Genomic DNA, 16,722 nt, shown 5'->3' with positions numbered 1-16,722 from the left:
AATTCCTGCTACTCCCTCAGATGAATCATAAAACAGGCAAAGCATCAATACGGGACTAAGATTGAATCCTACTACACCTGCTCTGGCGTTTTTCGGATGTGGCAGGGCTTTCAAACTACTACGGATTACAAAGGGAAACCCAGCCGTGAGCAGCCCAGTAACCCGAGCCTAACAGAGCTAAATGCCTTTTATGCTGACTTCGAGGTAAGCAACACCGAATCATGCATGAGAGCACCAGCTGTTCCGGACGACTGTGTGATCACACACACGGTAGCCGATGTGAGTAAGAGCTTTACACAGGACTGACCAGCTGGCAAGTGTCTTCACTGACTTTTTCAACCTCCCTGACCCAGTCTGTAATACCAACATGTTTGAAGCAGACCATCATAGTCCCTGTGTCCAAGAACACTAAGGTAACCTGTCTAAATGACTATTGCCCCGTAGCACTCACATCTGTAGCCATAAAATTCTTTGAAAGGCTGGATGGCTCACATCAACATCATTATCCCAGAAACCCTAGACCCACTCCAATTTGCATACCGCACCAACGGATCCACAGATGATGCAATCTCTATTGCACTGCACACTGCCCTTTCTCACCTGGACAAAAGGAACACCTACACCTAAGAATGCTGTTCATTGACTACAGCTCAGCGGTCAACACCATAGTGCCCTCAAAGCTCATCACTAAGCTAAGGACCCTGGGCTGCCTCAACGATGCAGTTCATTAGTTAATAACAATCAGGTCTAGCCAGACTAACACTAGAAGTAATAAGAGGTAGTATGCATAGTACTACGTAGTACAAAATCAAATCAAAGTTTATTTGTCACGTGCACCGAATACAACAGGTATGACCTTACAGTGAAATGCTTACTTACAGGCTCTAACCAACAGTACAAAGAAGGTATTAGGTGAACAAGGTAGATCGGTAGATAAAGAAATAAAAACAACAGTAAAAAGACAGGCTATATACAGTAGAGGGGCTATATACAGTAGCGAGGCTACATACAGTAGGGGGGCTATATACAGTAGAGGGGCTATATTTATTTTATTTTTCCAGGTAAGTTGACTGAGAACACGTTCTCATTTGCAGCAATGACCTGGGGAATAGTTAAAGGGGTGTCAATGAGCCAATTGTAAACTGGGTATTATTAGGTGACCGTGATGGTTTGAGGGCCAGATTGGGAATTTAGTCAGGACACCGGGGTTAACACCCCTACTCTTACGATAAGTGCCATGGGATCTTTAGTGACCTCAGAGAGTCAGGACACCCGTTTAACGTCCCATCCGAAAGACGGCACCCTACACAGGGCAGTGTCCCCAATCACTGCCCTGGGGCATTGGGATATATTTTTAGACCAGAGGAAAGAGTGCCTCCTACTGGCCCTCCAACACCACTTCCAACAGCATCTGGTCTCCCATCCAGGAACTGACCAGGACCAACCCTGCTTAGCTTCAGAAGCAAGCCAGCAGTGGTATGCAGGGTGGTATGCTGCTGGCCTGTATACAGTAGAGAGGCTATAAAAGGACACTAATCCGGATGCTACATAGTAGTATTGGACTGTCTGGTGACTAGCTCGTGTCAGTTGTGTTATGCGAGCCCTGTCCTGTCCTCTCTTATCCCTGAACAGTAGTGGCAGCAGTGTTCTGTAACGCGTGTGTGTGTGTGTGTTTTAATCAGCAGTGTGTCTATAATGTGTGTGTTACGCAGCAGTCACCCCGACAGCAGTGGAGGCAGTCACCCCAACAGCAGTGGAGGCAGTCACCCCGACAGCAGTGGAGGCAGTCACCCCAACAGCAGTGGAGGCAGTCACCCCAACAGCAGTGGAGGCAGTCACCCCGACAGCAGTGGAGGCAGTCACCCCGACAGCAGTGGAGGCAGTCACCCCGACAGCAGTGGAGGCAGTCACCCCGACAGCAGTGGAGGCAGTCACCCCAACAGCAGTGGAGGGAGTCACCCCAACAGCAGTGGAGGCAGTCACCCCAGCAGCAGTGGAGGCAGTCACCCCAACAGCAGTGGAGGCAGTCACCCCAACAGCAGTGGAGAGAACAGTGGGAGTGGCTCTGTAGGAGTACCCATCGCTGTGCCAACAGCCTCTCCAACAGGTAACACACAGGAAAGGTACTTCTCTATGGCCACCCAGCTACTGCACGGTCACACACACCTGAGTTTTGGATTTCCATTTCCTAAGGAGGTTGAGGCTAAAGAAACAAAGCTCTGTTAGAGCAGGTAGAAAGGTAAGAAGGGATCCCTCCCAGCGCCCACAGCATCAGTGTTGCTCTGTATGTCCAACACCCTGTTAACCCAAAGACAATCGCTGTCTCTCTCCCCTCCCTGTGCTTTATTTGTCTCTTTTACTGTCTCCTCCTCCTCTGCTGGTGGGGCTACAGGGACCTCTTCTCCTGCTACCCAATCCCCACCGTCCGCACCTGACCGCGCCCCTAACACTGAGGCCCAATCGGCTGAGGCTGTAGCCGAGGCCCCTCTTCCCGCCCAATATCCTCTCTCTGCTGCAGCCATCTCGGCAGAAGGTGAGTGACCCACCCCTCTCCTCACCCCTTTGTCCCACATCTCCCTCTCTCCCCTCGTCCCCCATCAGTCCCTCCTCACCCCTCGTCCCCCCCACATCAGTCCCTCCTCACCCCTCGTCCCCCCCACATCACTCCCTCCTCACCCCTCGTCCCCCCCACATCACCCTCTCTCCCCTCGTCCCCCATCACTCCCTCCTCACCCCTCGTCCCCCCCACATCACCCTCTCTCCCCTCGTCCTCCACTTCACTCCCTCCTCACCCCTCGTCCCCCCCACATCACCCTCTCCCCTCGTCCTCCCATCACTCCCTCCTCACCCCTCGTCCCCCCCACATCACCTTCTCTCCCCTCGTCCTCCCATCACTCCCTCCTCTCCCCTCGTCCCCCCCACATCACCCTCTCTCCACTCGTCCCTCCTCACCCCTCGTCCCCCCCACATCACCCTCTCTCCCCTCGTCCCCCATCACTCCCTCCTCACCCCTCGTCCCCCCACATCACCCTCTCTCCCCTCGTCCTCCCATCACTCCCTCCTCTCCCCTCGTCCCCCCCACATCACCCTCTCACCCCTCGTCCTCCCATCACTCCCTCCTCACCCCCTTCAGGAGCATCCTTTCTCCTTTGTCCCTGTAGCTCAAACCATCCTTTTCCATGAAGTTGTTTTTTAAAATCTCAGTATGCCACAGAGATGGGACCGTTGGGTATTAAACATGTCTCTTAATAGGGCTGTAATTTAGTTTCATGTCTTCCTTCAGCAACAGCAGGTTTATAATTGCTCTCCTGCTGACTGTGATGTTGTACCAGTGTGGGCCCAGCATGAGGTCCCAAGTGACAGTAATTAGTAGCACTAGACTGTGTTACTCTAGAGTTCCCCCTGCTGGGCCCAGCTAGCTGGTGAAGGCGGGTCTGGATCATCAGTCTGGGCCTGTCCATCGCTTGTCTCACATAGTATAGTACCGATCAGTCTCTGATCCACCTCTACGCAGACGACACCATTCTGTATACTTCCGGCCCTTCTTTGGACACTGTGTTAACAACCCTCCAGGCAAGCTTCAATGCCATACAACTCTCCTTCCGTGGCCTCCAACTGCTCTTAAATACAAGTAAAACTAAATGCATGCTCTTCAACCGATCACTACCTGCACCTACCCGCCTGTCCAACATCACTACTCTGGACGGCTCTGACTTAGAATACGTGGACAACTACAAATACTTAGGTGTCTGGTTAGACTGTAAACTCTCCTTCCAGACCCATATCAAACATCTCCAATCCAAAGTTAAATCTAGAATTGGCTTCCTATTTCGCAACAAAGCATCCTTCACTCATGCTGCCAAACATACCCTTGTAAAACTGACCATCCTACCAATCCTCGACTTTGGCGATGTAATTTACAAAATAGCCTCCAATACCCTACTCAACAAACTGGATGCAGTCTATCACAGTGCAATCCGTTTTGTCACCAAAGCCCCATACACTACCCACCATTGCGACCTGTACGCTCTCGTTGGCTGGCCCTCGCTTCATACTCGTCGCCAAACCCACTGGCTCCATGTCATCTACAAGACCCTGCTAGGTAAAGTCCCCCCTTATCTCAGCTCGCTGGTCACCATAGCATCTCCCACCTGTAGCACACGCTCCAGCAGGTATATCTCTCTAGTCACCCCCAAAACCAATTCTTTCTTTGGCCGCCTCTCTTTCCAGTTCTCTGCTGCCAATGACTGGAACGAACTACAAAAATCTCTGAAACTGGAAACTCTTATCTCCCTCACTAGCTTTAAGCACCAACTGTCAGAGCAGCTCACAGATTACTGCACCTGTACATAGCCCACATATAATTTAGCCCTATCAACTACCTCTTTCCCAACTGTATTTAATTTATTTATTTTGCTCCTTTGCACCCCATTATTTTTATTTCTACTTTGCACATTCTTCCATTGCAAAACTACCATTCCAGTGTTTTACTTGCTATATTGTATTTACTTTGCCACCAAGGCCTTTTTTTTGCCTTTACCTCCCTTCTCACCTCATTTGCTCACATTGTATATAGACTTGTTTATACTTTATTATTGACTGTATGTTTGTTTTACTCCATGTGTAACTCTGTGTTGTTGTATCTGTCGAACTGCTTTGCTTTATCTTGTCCAGGTCGCAATTGTAAATGAGAACTTGTTCTCAACTTGCCTACCTGGTTAAATAAAGGTGTTCTCAACTTGCCTACCTGGTTAAATAAAGGTAAAATAAATAAAATAAATAAAAAAAAAAACCGTTGAGAATACTGATTCACTCTCTGCGGAGGGTAGGGGGTGAACAATGACCCGACTATCTGTGGAGACCGGGCGGGTATCTGTGGAGACCGGGCGGGTATCTGTGGAGACCGGGCGGGTATCTGTGGAGACCGAGTATACAGTAGGTTTGCACACTTCAGTGTTCTAAAACGGAGCACCTGTTTGATTCCTTTTCCCACTGTGTGGTTTTACAACATTACATGATGTGTCTGAGAGAAAAAAGTCTAGAGCTGTGTTGGAAAATCCATACTAACATACTGTATACTATATACTTAAACCTGTTTGTGCTAGGGGGCAGCATTTTCACTTTTGGATGAAAAGCGTGCCTAGAGTAAACTGCCTGCTACTCTGTCCCAGATATTAATATATGCATATTATTAGTAGTATTGGATAGAAAACACTCTGAAGTTTCTAAAATGGTTTGAATGATGTCTGTGAGTATAACAGAACTCATATGGCAGGTGAAAACCTGAGAAAAATCCACCAGGGAGTGGGAAATCTGAGGTTTGTAGTTTTTCAACTCATTGCCATTCCAATATACAGTGTCTGTGGGGTCATATTGCACTTCCTAAGGCTTCCACTAGATGTCAACAGTCTTTAGAACCTTGTTTGATGCTTCTACTGTGAAGGTGGGCCGAAATGAGTCCGGTGTCTGGCAGAGTGCCTTGGGCTTGTGACACGCGTTCATGTGAGAGTTACCTCGCGTTCCATTGCTTTTCTACAGACAAAGGAATTTTCCAGTTGGAACATTGATTCGTTTGACATGTTTCTACGACCTGTAATATAACTGTTTCTACGACCTGTAATATAACCGTTTCTACGACCTGTAATATAACTGTTTCTACGACCTGTAATATAACTGTTTCTACGACCTGTAATATAACTGTTTCTACGACCTGTAATATAACTGTTTCTACGACCTGTAATATAACCGTTTCTACGACCTGTAATATAACTGTTTCTACGACCTGTAATATAACTGTTTCTACGACCTGTAATATAACTGTTTCTACGACCCGTAATATAACTGTTTCTACGACCCGTAATATAACTGTTTCTACGACCTGTAATATAACTGTTTCTACGACCTGTAATATAACTGTTTCTACGACCTGTAATATAACTGTTTCTACGACCCGTAATATAACTGTTTCTACGACCCGTAATATAACTGTTTCTACGACCTGTAATATAACTGTTTCTACGACCTGTAATATAACTGTTTCTACGACCTGTAATATAACTGTTTCTACGACCCGTAATATAACTGTTTCTACGACCCGTAATATAACTGTTTCTACGACCTGTAATATAACTGTTTCTACGACCTGTAATATAACTGTTTCTACGACCTGTAATATAACTGTTTCTACGACCTGTAATATAACTGTTTCTACGACCTGTAATATAACTGTTTCTACGACCTGTAATATAACTGTTTCTACGACCTGTAATATAACTGTTTCTACGACCTGTAATATAACTGTTTCTACGACCTGTAATATAACTGTTTCTACGACCTGTAATCGACTGTTTGGACCTTTCGTCCGTCCTTTCCGCTGGACTTGCACACGCGTTTGGATTTGTTTACCAAACGCCCTAACGAAAGGAGGTATTTGGACATAAATTATGAACTTTATCAAACAAATCAAGCATTTATTGTGGAACTGGGATTCCTGGGAGTGCATTCTGATGAAGATCATCAATGGTAAGTTAATATTTATAATGCTATTTCTGACTAATGTTGACTCCACAACATGGCGGATATCTGCCATGTTGAAATCTGACACAGTGGTTGCATTAAGGAGAAGTTTATCTAAAGTTCCATGCATAATAGTTGTATCTTTTATCAATGTATATTATGAGTATTTCTGTAAATTGATGTGGCTCTCTGCAAAATCACCGCATGTTTTGGAACTACTGAACATAACACGCCAATGTAAAATTAGATTTTTGGATATAAATATGCACAAAACATGCATGTATTGTGTAACATGAAGTCCTATGAGTGTCATCTGAAGATCAAAGGTTAGTGATTAATTTTCTCTATTTCTGAATTTTGTGACTCCTCTCTTTGGCTGGAAAAATGGCTGTGTTTTTGTGTGACTTGGTAGTGACGTAACATAATCGTTTGGTGTGCTTTCGCTGTAAAGCGCTAGCGCTTTGCCTGTTTGCCTGTTTACCGGAAGTTGATGCTGTTGCTATGCAACCTCTTGATATCTTGTTAGCATAACAAATGACTAGCTAGACATTTTACAGTATCGGGTGTGTTTGTAAATTCAATCTGGAGTACCAGAGTGCGCCTGGGTGTTCGTAAATCCAGAGCGTTGCCACTGGCAACTATTTAATTACGCATTTTTTTGCAGAGTCTGTCATTCCTGCTTGCTCGCTTCTGACAGCGTTTTGTCTGCAGCTCACTAAAGTAACAGACCTCTTGTCTTGTTCTGTGTGTCTCTCTGTCCATTCATCATCTTGTCTTTGTCACTTCCCTTCACCCTGTTGTCCTCCCCATAGCGCTATGATACTTCACTGCGCTCCTCTGTCTGTCCACCTGCCTCTGTCCACGCTGAGGGCTCTATTTAAGATCTCAATGTCCTCTTGGTGTTCTACTACCGTTGTGTCCAGTGAGGCTTCTGTCTCTTTCCTATATTGAGAGCTATATTGGAGATGTCCACGTTGTGAGCTCTGTGATGCTGAGAGCTGTATTGGAGATGTCCATGTTGTGAGCTCTGTGATGCTGAGAGCTGTATTGGAGATGTCCATGTTGTGATGCTGAGAGCTGTATTGGAGATGTCCATGTTGTGATGCTGAGAGCTGTATTGGAGATGTCCATGTTGTGAGCTCTGTGATGCTGAGAGCTGTATTGGGGATGTCCACATTGTGAGCTCTGTGATGCTGAGAGCTGTATTGGAGATGTCCACATTGTGAGCTCTGTGATGCTGAGAGCTGTATTGGAGATGTCCACATTGTGAGCTCTGTGATGCTGAGAGCTGTATTGGAGATGTCCACATTGTGAGCTCTGTGATGCTGAGAGATGTATTGGAGATGTCCACGTTGTGAGCTCTGTGATGCTGAGAGATGTATTGGAGATGTCCACGTTGTGAGCTCTGTGATGCTGAGAGCTGTATTGGAGATGTCCACGTTGTGAGCTCTGTGATGCTGAGAGCTGTATTGGAGATGTCCACGTTGTGAGCTCTGTGATGCTGAGAGCTGTATTGGAGATGTCCACGTTGTGAGCTCTGTGATGCTGAGAGCTGTATTGGAGATGTCCACGTTGTCCCCTTGTTGCTCCTCCATCCCATTCCTTCAGCATGGAGCCCTATGTTACGACCTCCACGTGCCTCAGACGCCGACAGACAGAGCATGGTGCAGTCTGAGAGTTGTCAGGTACTGATTTCCTGTCTGTCTCCTCTCCTCCAGTCTCAGATGCACCTCCTCATGCAGAGGAGGAGGAGGAGTCAGCCGTGATTGAGTACAGTGACCCCTATGCCGAGGAGGACCCTCCCTGGGCCCCACACACCTACCTGGAGAAAGGTATGTTCTAGCTCCACCCCCTAGCCCTAGCTCCAACCCTAACCCTAGCTCCACCCCTAGCCCTAGCTCCACCCCCTAGCCCTAGCTCCACCCCCTAGCCCTAGCTCCACCCCTAACCCAAGCTCCACCCCTATCCCTAGCCCTAGCTCCACCCCCTAGCCCTAGCTCCACCCCTACCCCTAGCTCCACCCCTAGCCCTAGCTCCACCCCCTATCCCTAGCTCCACCCCCTATCCCTAGCCCTAGCTCCACCCCTAGCCCTAGCTCCACCCCTAGCCCTAGCTCCACCCCCTAGCCCCACCCCTAACCCTAGCTCCACCCCTAACCCTAGCTTCACCCCTTGTCCTATGACATCAATAGGTGTAATACTATTAAGGTGTAATAATACTGACTGATCTGTGCCTCGTCTCTCCTCTTCAGTTGTCGCCATCTACGACTACGCAGCAGACAAGGAGGACGAGCTGTCGTTCAACGAGGGCTGTATCATCTATGTGATCAAGAAGAACGACGATGGCTGGTACGAGGGGACTAAGACTGGTACCTCCGGGCTCTTCCCTGGTAACTACGTAGGATCCATCATGCATAACGCAGACTGAGGCCACCTTCCCTCCAGTCCCCAACCCCAGAGACACACTCTGAACCACATCCCAGAAGAGAACAGGGAGGAGATAGCTGTGTACCCAATGCATGGATAACATGTATCTATATACGGGTTGTACAGACTACCATGCAGACTAATTAGTGTACCTGTATACGGGGTGTACAGACTACCATGCAGACTAATTAGTGTACCTGTATACGGGGTGTACAGACTACCATGCAGACTAATTAGTGTACCTGTATACGAGGTGTACAGACTACCATGCAGACTAATTAGTGCATTGGGGTGTAAAAAGGAGACATTGAAGATAATTGGTGGAGGAGACTTGGATTACTGACTCAGGAAAAGAGGAAGAGGAGTGAAGAATCAAGACTGGGCTTCTGCTCACTGTGGAGTGAGAGACACACTACCATACACCATCGAAACTCAACAAGTAATAACTACCAATAACAATCATTTATAAGACATATGAAGGATAAACTGTTTTAATAAAAACAACTATTTTATTCCCTGTGTTTGGAAGGAAAGATGAGTGTTGGGGTTATGCTAACTCCTCTATCCTGAGGAAAAGAAACGAGTGGTCACCATGGTTATCTTCATGGATTTTGGCCATGTTCACGTTGCCTGTGTAGGGGTTGGCCGATATGTCTCGGATCTGAGAGTCTGGTCTGCAGGTGCAGAGCACCACATTCCCTATGTAGTGCACTATTTAGGGAATAGGGTGCACTATTTAGGGAATAGGGTGCACTATTTAGGGAATAGGGTGCCATTTGAGACACATTCATAGAATATTGGTACTTTCCCCCTTGTGGAGCTGAATATAATGGACTTCCTGTCTCTGACACATCACAACGTGATGTAAAAACGTCTGCATTCAGCCTTTAACATGGACCTCCACTCTGAAGGTGTTGAATATTTTGTTGTGTGTGGACAGGGCCGGCCTAGCCTTTTTAGGGCCCTAACCTAAAACATTTTTTTTTGGGGGGGGGGGGGGACACCGAAGACAAACAGTTTTACACTTGATTTCCTGCAATTCTACTTATTTTGCCATGGGGCTGCAATTAAATTAGCAGTTTCATAGCTAATTTCCTGAAATTCTACACATTGCCATGATATGCAACGTTAAAATGACGTTGAGTGACTAAGAAAATCAATTGGGGCCCACTGGAGGTCTGTGCTCCTGGGTGCGTGCCCGGTCGGTAATTCAACCATGATCACGAATTTACCAATCTAAAACAATGTTAGCTGACATGAGCTAATAGAGTGACTGACTCACAACCACATTTAGAAGTTGCACCTTGTGTATTCTAAATCTCAACAGTAAGTTTTGACCCTGACTGAGGTCCAATTTTTTTGGTTGTGGGGCCCGGGCCCTAAGCAGTCCCTTCTGTTGCTTTATGCCTAGGGCCGGCCCTGTGTGGAAGTCATTCTTAACCAGAGGTTTCACTGTTTAACTCATTAACTGAAGTGATAACAAGTGTTTGACGGTATTGTGGTGGAAATTAAACCGAGAAATATTGTTACATATTGCAAGGTAGTGTTTTTATATTTGGGTCACTAGTGCAATAACAATAGGGTCAATCTCCACATGTTTGCAGTAATGCAATGAAATACTTCATTTTGTATTTGTTCGGTACTGATGAGAGCAATAACAAAAATTGATACGCAAATATAGTTTTAGTTTATCTTTGAAGAACAAACTGATCGTGGTATATATATATATTTTTTAAAGAAGTCAAATCGGACAAAATGCAGAGCACTAACTTTAAACCTTCGGTACTTTTTCTAATTCTGTCTGTGACCTCGGCAAGTGTTATATTATGCACAAAGACTATATTCAACTGTATGTAATGTGAAGGGCACGTCCCAAATGGCATCCTTTTCCTTATATAGTGCACTACTATGGCTCAAAATAAGTGCACTAATAAGGGAGCCATTTTGGACACAAATTATTTTAAATAGTGGGGGACTGATGATGTGTGACTGCTGCATGTGACCGAGGCTGGGATTCAAATCCGACCGGGTTAAAGGCCCCTCAAAGGGCAGGAGACCACGTTCACATGTTGGCCCAATCAGAAATCACCTTTTAAATGGCGCGTTGCCGACCAAAGAGCCATGGATTGAATCCCGGCCCACCTCCTTGTTCTACTGTCTTCAGAACCAACCGAACAGGGAGAGACAACTTGGACAATAAACTCTTTCGGTTTCTATTTAAAACATTTCCCCTGTGTGTCCTAATGAACACTACCCTACACTATGTATCCTAAATGGCAGCCTATTCCCTAGAAAGTGCACTACCCCTATGGGCCCTGGTCTAAAGTAGTGCACTACCCCTATGGGTCCTGGTCTATAGTAGTGCACTACGCCTATGGGCCCTGGTCTATAGTAGTGCACTACCCCTATGGGCCCTGGTCTATTGCAGTGCACTACCCCTATGGGCCCTGGTCTATTGCAGTGCTCTACCCCTATGGGCCCTGGTCTAAAGTAGTTCACTGCCCCTATGGGCCCTGGTCTATAGTAGTGCACTACCCCTATGGGCCCTGGTCTATTGCAGTGCACTACCCCTATGGGCCCTGGTCTATTGCAGTGCTCTACCCCTATGGGCCCTGGTCTAAAGTAGTTCACTGCCCCTATGGGCCCTGGTCTAAAGTAGTGCACTACCCCTATGGGCCCTGGTCTAAAGTAGTGCACTAGAAAATGAATTGGTCCCATTTAGAGTGCAGACTGTAGCCATTTTAACATGATTCCCTGTGACCCCCAGTCGATCATAGACACAAACAGATAAAATATTACAATAAAATGAGAGTATTGAAACTGAACACCTTTGGCTGCACAGTTCCTACAGCTGTGTGTTTTCACTGTCTGTTATATACGTTGGCCGAGCCTTGCAGCTCCAGGACGGGCATGAGGATAAAAGAGCTAGGATGTGTAGAACTTCAGATGGTTGTAGAGGTAGGATACGGAGAGCTAGGATGTGTAGAACTTCAGATGGTTGTAGAGCTAGGATGTGTAGAGCTAGGATGTGTAGAACGTCAGTTGGTTGTAGAGCTAGGATGTGTAGAACTTCAGATGGTTGTAGAGCTAGGATGTGTAGAACTTCAGATGGTTGTAGAGCTAGGATGTGTAGAACTTCAGATGGTTGTAGAGCTAGGATGTGTAGAACTTCAGCTGGTTGTAGAGCTAGGATGTGTAGAACTTCAGCTGGTTGTAGAGCTAGGATGTGTAGAACTTCAGCTGGTTGTAGAGCTAGGATGTGTAGAACTTCAGCTGGTTGTAGAGCTAGGAGGTGTAGAACTTCAGATGGTTGTAGAGCTAGGATGTGTAGATCTTCAGATGGTTGTAGAGCTAGGATGTGTAGATCTTCAGATGGTTGTAGAGCTAGGATGTGTAGAACACAGGTCTGACTTTACACCCTGTTATGTCTCCTCTTGTCTCCTAAACCTGGAAACCACAGATCATTAAAAATAACTTCCTAATGTCATCGGGCAGCAGTCCATTATGAACGTGCCAGAACCGTGATTAACCATGTGAATAGTGCATTTAAACACTTGTGAAAGGTTGTTACTAAACCTAAGACGGTTGAATGTATAGAAAAACAAAATGGCTGTCCTGAGATGACATCCTCCTGTTATGAACACCCCAGACTAACTTAACTAGTGGTTAACTATGAACACCCCAGACTAACTAACTAGTGGTTAACCATGAACACCCCAGACTAACTAGTGGTTAACTATGAACACCCCAAACTAACTAGTGGTTAACCAGGTATGTTTATAGTACTGTTATGAACACCCCAGACTAACTAGTGGTTAACCATGAACACCCCAGACTAACTAGTGGTTAACCATGAACATCCCAGACTAACTAGTGGTTAACCAGGTATCTGGGTAGTACTGTTGGATATCATTCAATTATACTTATAAAACTGATTATACAATCCAGACATTATGAGTTGGTGTGTAGGTGCAGCTTGGTTAAGCTGTGTGTGTGTGTACAGGGCATGTTGCAGGGTCTGTCTGATATCAATATTGTTTACCTGGCGACACATCTTATCATCAGAACTGAGAAATACACAAGAGACCAGCTAGATCTATCATCATCAGAACTGAGAAACAACTTTTAAAATACTACCTGCGTTCACCCCATACAGATTTCAATGGGTCGATGAAGAGGTAGAGCAGAGATTGTATCATGGGGACTGATCCTTGTGCTACTGCTGTCTCTGCCCTGTCAGGTGAGTGTCTGAATGGCTGAAACAGAATTACATATAGGAGCTCTATGGGCTGAATTCTTAAGTTTACCTGTGCTGGTGCAGAGTATAACATACAGTTATGAATACAACTACTGTTCCCTGAAGGAGGGAACGAGGTTTAACAGGATGTGTAGAGAGAGCTAGGATATGGGGAGTCACAGCAGCCCAAGTCTCTAGAACCCACGGTTCCAAGAACAACACTTACTCTGTGAAGTGTCAGCATACGTAACAGGGAACCAGCCAGTTCAAAACAACAGAACACCTATCGTGACTTGGTAAAAACGAGCACTGCATAACATCGACCAGAGTCGATGAACCACGTCATCCCACGGCTCAAACCCACAGGAGAACTGTGGTAATCTTGATACTGTAAATGTGTAGTCTGCTCGTTAGCCCACGTCTCAAACCCACAGGAGAACTGTGGTAATCTTGATACTGTAAATGTGCAGTCTGCTCGTTAGCCCACGCCTCAAACCCACAGGAGAACTGTGGTAACCCAAACAAAACATTGACCACGGTGGCCCACGTCTCAAACCCACAGGAGAACTGTGGTAACCCAAACAAAACATCGACCACGGTGGCCCACGTCTCAAACCCACAGGGGAACTGTGGTAACCCAAACAAAACGTGGCCCACGTCTCAAACCCACAGGGGAACTGTGGTAACCCAAACAAAACATCGACCACGGTGGCCCACGTCTCAAACCCACAGGAGAACTGTGGTAACCCAAACAAAACATCGACCACGGTGGCCCAAGTCCATAAACTCTACCGGTTCCAAAAAATCAAAGTGACTCCAATGACAATACAGTATTGGCCATTCATTTCTATTGGCCACAACATAATCTGAAACAACCAAAACAAACAGAAAATGCATCCAACAAAATGTGTAGAGTCTTGATGTAGCCATTACCAGGAACATGAGACCAAATACTAACCTTTTTACTACTTTAATACACAAGTGAATTTGTCCCGTTATTTTTTGCTCCTCTAAAATGGGGGAACACTGTGTCCATAAAGTGATGTAATTTCTATGCTGTTCACCCAATATGGAAATACACACAAAGCTGACCGTCTGCACTTTAACCTCCTAGTCATTGTTTGATTTTCAAATCCACAAAAGTTGAGGCATAGTGACAAAATAAGAAAATAATTATTCACTGTCCCAAATATTACAGATGTATTGGTCTTGAACATGAGCTGGTTAAAGACCTGAGGACTGTCCCAAATATTACAGAGGGCTTGTATTTGTCTTGAACATGAGCTGGTTAAAGACCTGCGGACTATGTTTCACCAGTAAAGGCTGAGAAACGCTGTACTATAGTTGCCCATGTTATGTGTACGCATTACTGCCTGTGTGTCTTTAAGTAGTGGTGAGCTGGTGTGGTTGAAATGCCAGGGCTGAATTTTTGTCCCAGTCCGCCCCTGTCCTAGGCCCCTAGGGCAGAGTAGGAGGTTCAAACTCGGCTGATTTAGCCCTATTAAACTTACCACTGGCCATCTTACTCACGCAATAAAGCAGAACAGAAAGTAGTGGGTTTTTAGCAAACAAAAAGACCAAAAACATCTCGGGGGTGGGGGCGAGTATGCTCTCCCCACTAACGGACGTCTACAGAAAGAATTCATACAACCATCTTCACTTATTCCAAATCCATTTTTTGTTCAATCATCTACATACAATACACCATGATGATAAAGTGAAAACACGTTTTTAGACATTTTTGCAAATGTATCAAATGAAATCTCATTTACAAAAGTATTCACACCCCTTTTGAGATGTCACTACACCTTGACTCCACCTGTGGCCAAGTCTATTGTTTGGACATGATTTAGAAAAACACACCTGTCTATATAAGGTCCCATAGTTGACAGCTACTTGTCAGAGCAGAAACTATATCACGAAGGACAAGGAACTGTCTCTAGATCACAGAGATGTGATGAGGCATATATCTGGGGAAGGGTATGAAACCATTCCTAGAGTGTTGAAAGTTTCCAAGAGCACAGTGGTCTCCATCATTGGGAAATGGGGGAAAAAATATGGAACTACCCAGACTATGCCTAGAGATGGCCGTCCGACCAAACTGAGCCACCGGGCAAAAAGGACTTTGGTCAGGGAGGTGACCAAGAACTCAATGACCACTCTGACAGAACTACAGAGTTCCTTGGCTGAGATGGAAGAACCTGCCAGAAGGAGAACAGTCTCTACAGCACTTCACCATTCTGGGTTTTATGGGAGAGTGGCCAGATGAAAGCCACTCCTGAGAAAAAGGCACATGACAACACACCTGGAGTTTGCAAAAAGGCACAAAGACTTGATCATTATGTTGTCTGAAAACTCTTTGGCCTGAATGCAAAGCTCTATGTCTGGAGAAAACCAGGCACAGTTCATCACCCGTCTAACACCATTCCTATTGTGAAGCATCCCCATCATGCTTTGGGGATGCTTTTCAGCAGCAGGGACTGGGAGACTGGTAAGGATAGAGGGAACAATGAATGGAGCCAATTACAGGCAAATCCTTGATGAGAACCTGCTTCAGAGTGCAGATTTACATTCCAACAGGACAATGGCCCCAAGCATACAGCCAAAGCAACACTGGAATGGCTTCAGAACAAGAATGTGAAAGTCCTTGAGTGACCCAGCCAAAGCCTAGACTTGAATCCCATTGAAAACCTGTGGAAAGACTTAGATTGCTGTTCTCTACCACCAACTAACTTGACAGAGTTGAAGAAAATCTGCCAGGATTAATAGAAAATCCCCTAATCCAGACGACTCAAAGCTGATCCAGACATACCGAAGACGACTCAAAGCTGATCCAGACATACCGAAGACGACTCAAAGCTGATCCAGACATACCGAAGACGACTCAAAGCTGATCCAGACATACCGAAGACGACTCAAAGCTGATCCAGACATACCGGAGACGACTCAAAGCTGATCCAGACATACCGGAGACGACTCAAAGCTGATCCAGACATACCGAAGACGACTCAAAGCTGATCCAGACACACCGAAGACGACTCAAAGCTGATCCAGACATACCGAAGACGACTCAAAGCTGATCCAGACATACCGAAGACGACTCAAAGCTGATCCAGACATACCGAAGACGACTCAAAGCTGATCCAGACATACCGAAGACGACTCAAAGCTGATCCAGACATACCGGAGACGACTCAAAGCTGATCCAGACATACCGGAGACGACTCAAAGCTGATCCAGACATACCGAAGACGACTCAAAGCTGATCCAGACATACCGAAGACGACTCAAAGCTGATCCAGACATACCGAAGACAAAGGTGCTTCTACAAAGTATTGACTCAGGTGTTAATACACACAGTGGGACAAAAAAAGTATTTAGTCAGCCACCAATTGTGCAAGTTCTCCGACTTTAAAAGATGAGAGAGGCCTGTAATTTTCATCAAAGGTACACTTCAACTATGACAGACAAAATAAGAAAAAAAATCCAGAAAATCACATTGTAGGATTTTTTATGAATTTATTTGCAAAATATGGTGGAAAA

General features: G+C 45.8%; 1 protein-coding gene across 4 annotated transcripts in view; it reads left to right on the top strand.

The window, feature by feature from the left end:
• abi2a (abl interactor 2a) overlaps positions 1 to 11,767 on the top strand; it is a 91,773-nt gene extending 80,006 nt beyond the window's left edge. Inside the window, exons 6-9 of one of the 4 annotated variants that reach the window (XM_036975354.2) lie at positions 1,713 to 2,107; positions 2,393 to 2,533; positions 8,235 to 8,348; positions 8,768 to 11,767. In XM_036975354.2, coding sequence (XP_036831249.2) covers positions 1,713 to 2,107; positions 2,393 to 2,533; positions 8,235 to 8,348; positions 8,768 to 8,943 — 826 coding nt within the window. In that variant the 3' untranslated portion in view covers positions 8,944 to 11,767. The remainder of the gene's footprint in view (positions 1 to 1,712; positions 2,108 to 2,392; positions 2,534 to 8,234; positions 8,349 to 8,767) is intronic. The other 3 variants (XM_036975356.2, XM_036975358.2, XM_090230501.1) reach the window with 3 other exon arrangements.
• The last annotated feature ends 4,955 nt before the right edge of the window (positions 11,768 to 16,722 follow it).

Source organism: Oncorhynchus mykiss, chromosome 3, assembly GCF_057628025.1.
Source record: "Oncorhynchus mykiss isolate SJ-2025 chromosome 3, ASM5762802v1, whole genome shotgun sequence".
NCBI lineage: Eukaryota > Metazoa > Chordata > Actinopteri > Salmoniformes > Salmonidae > Oncorhynchus > Oncorhynchus mykiss.
The sequence above is the reverse complement of the archived record's forward strand: the minus strand, read 5'-3'. Positions and strand labels throughout refer to the sequence as shown.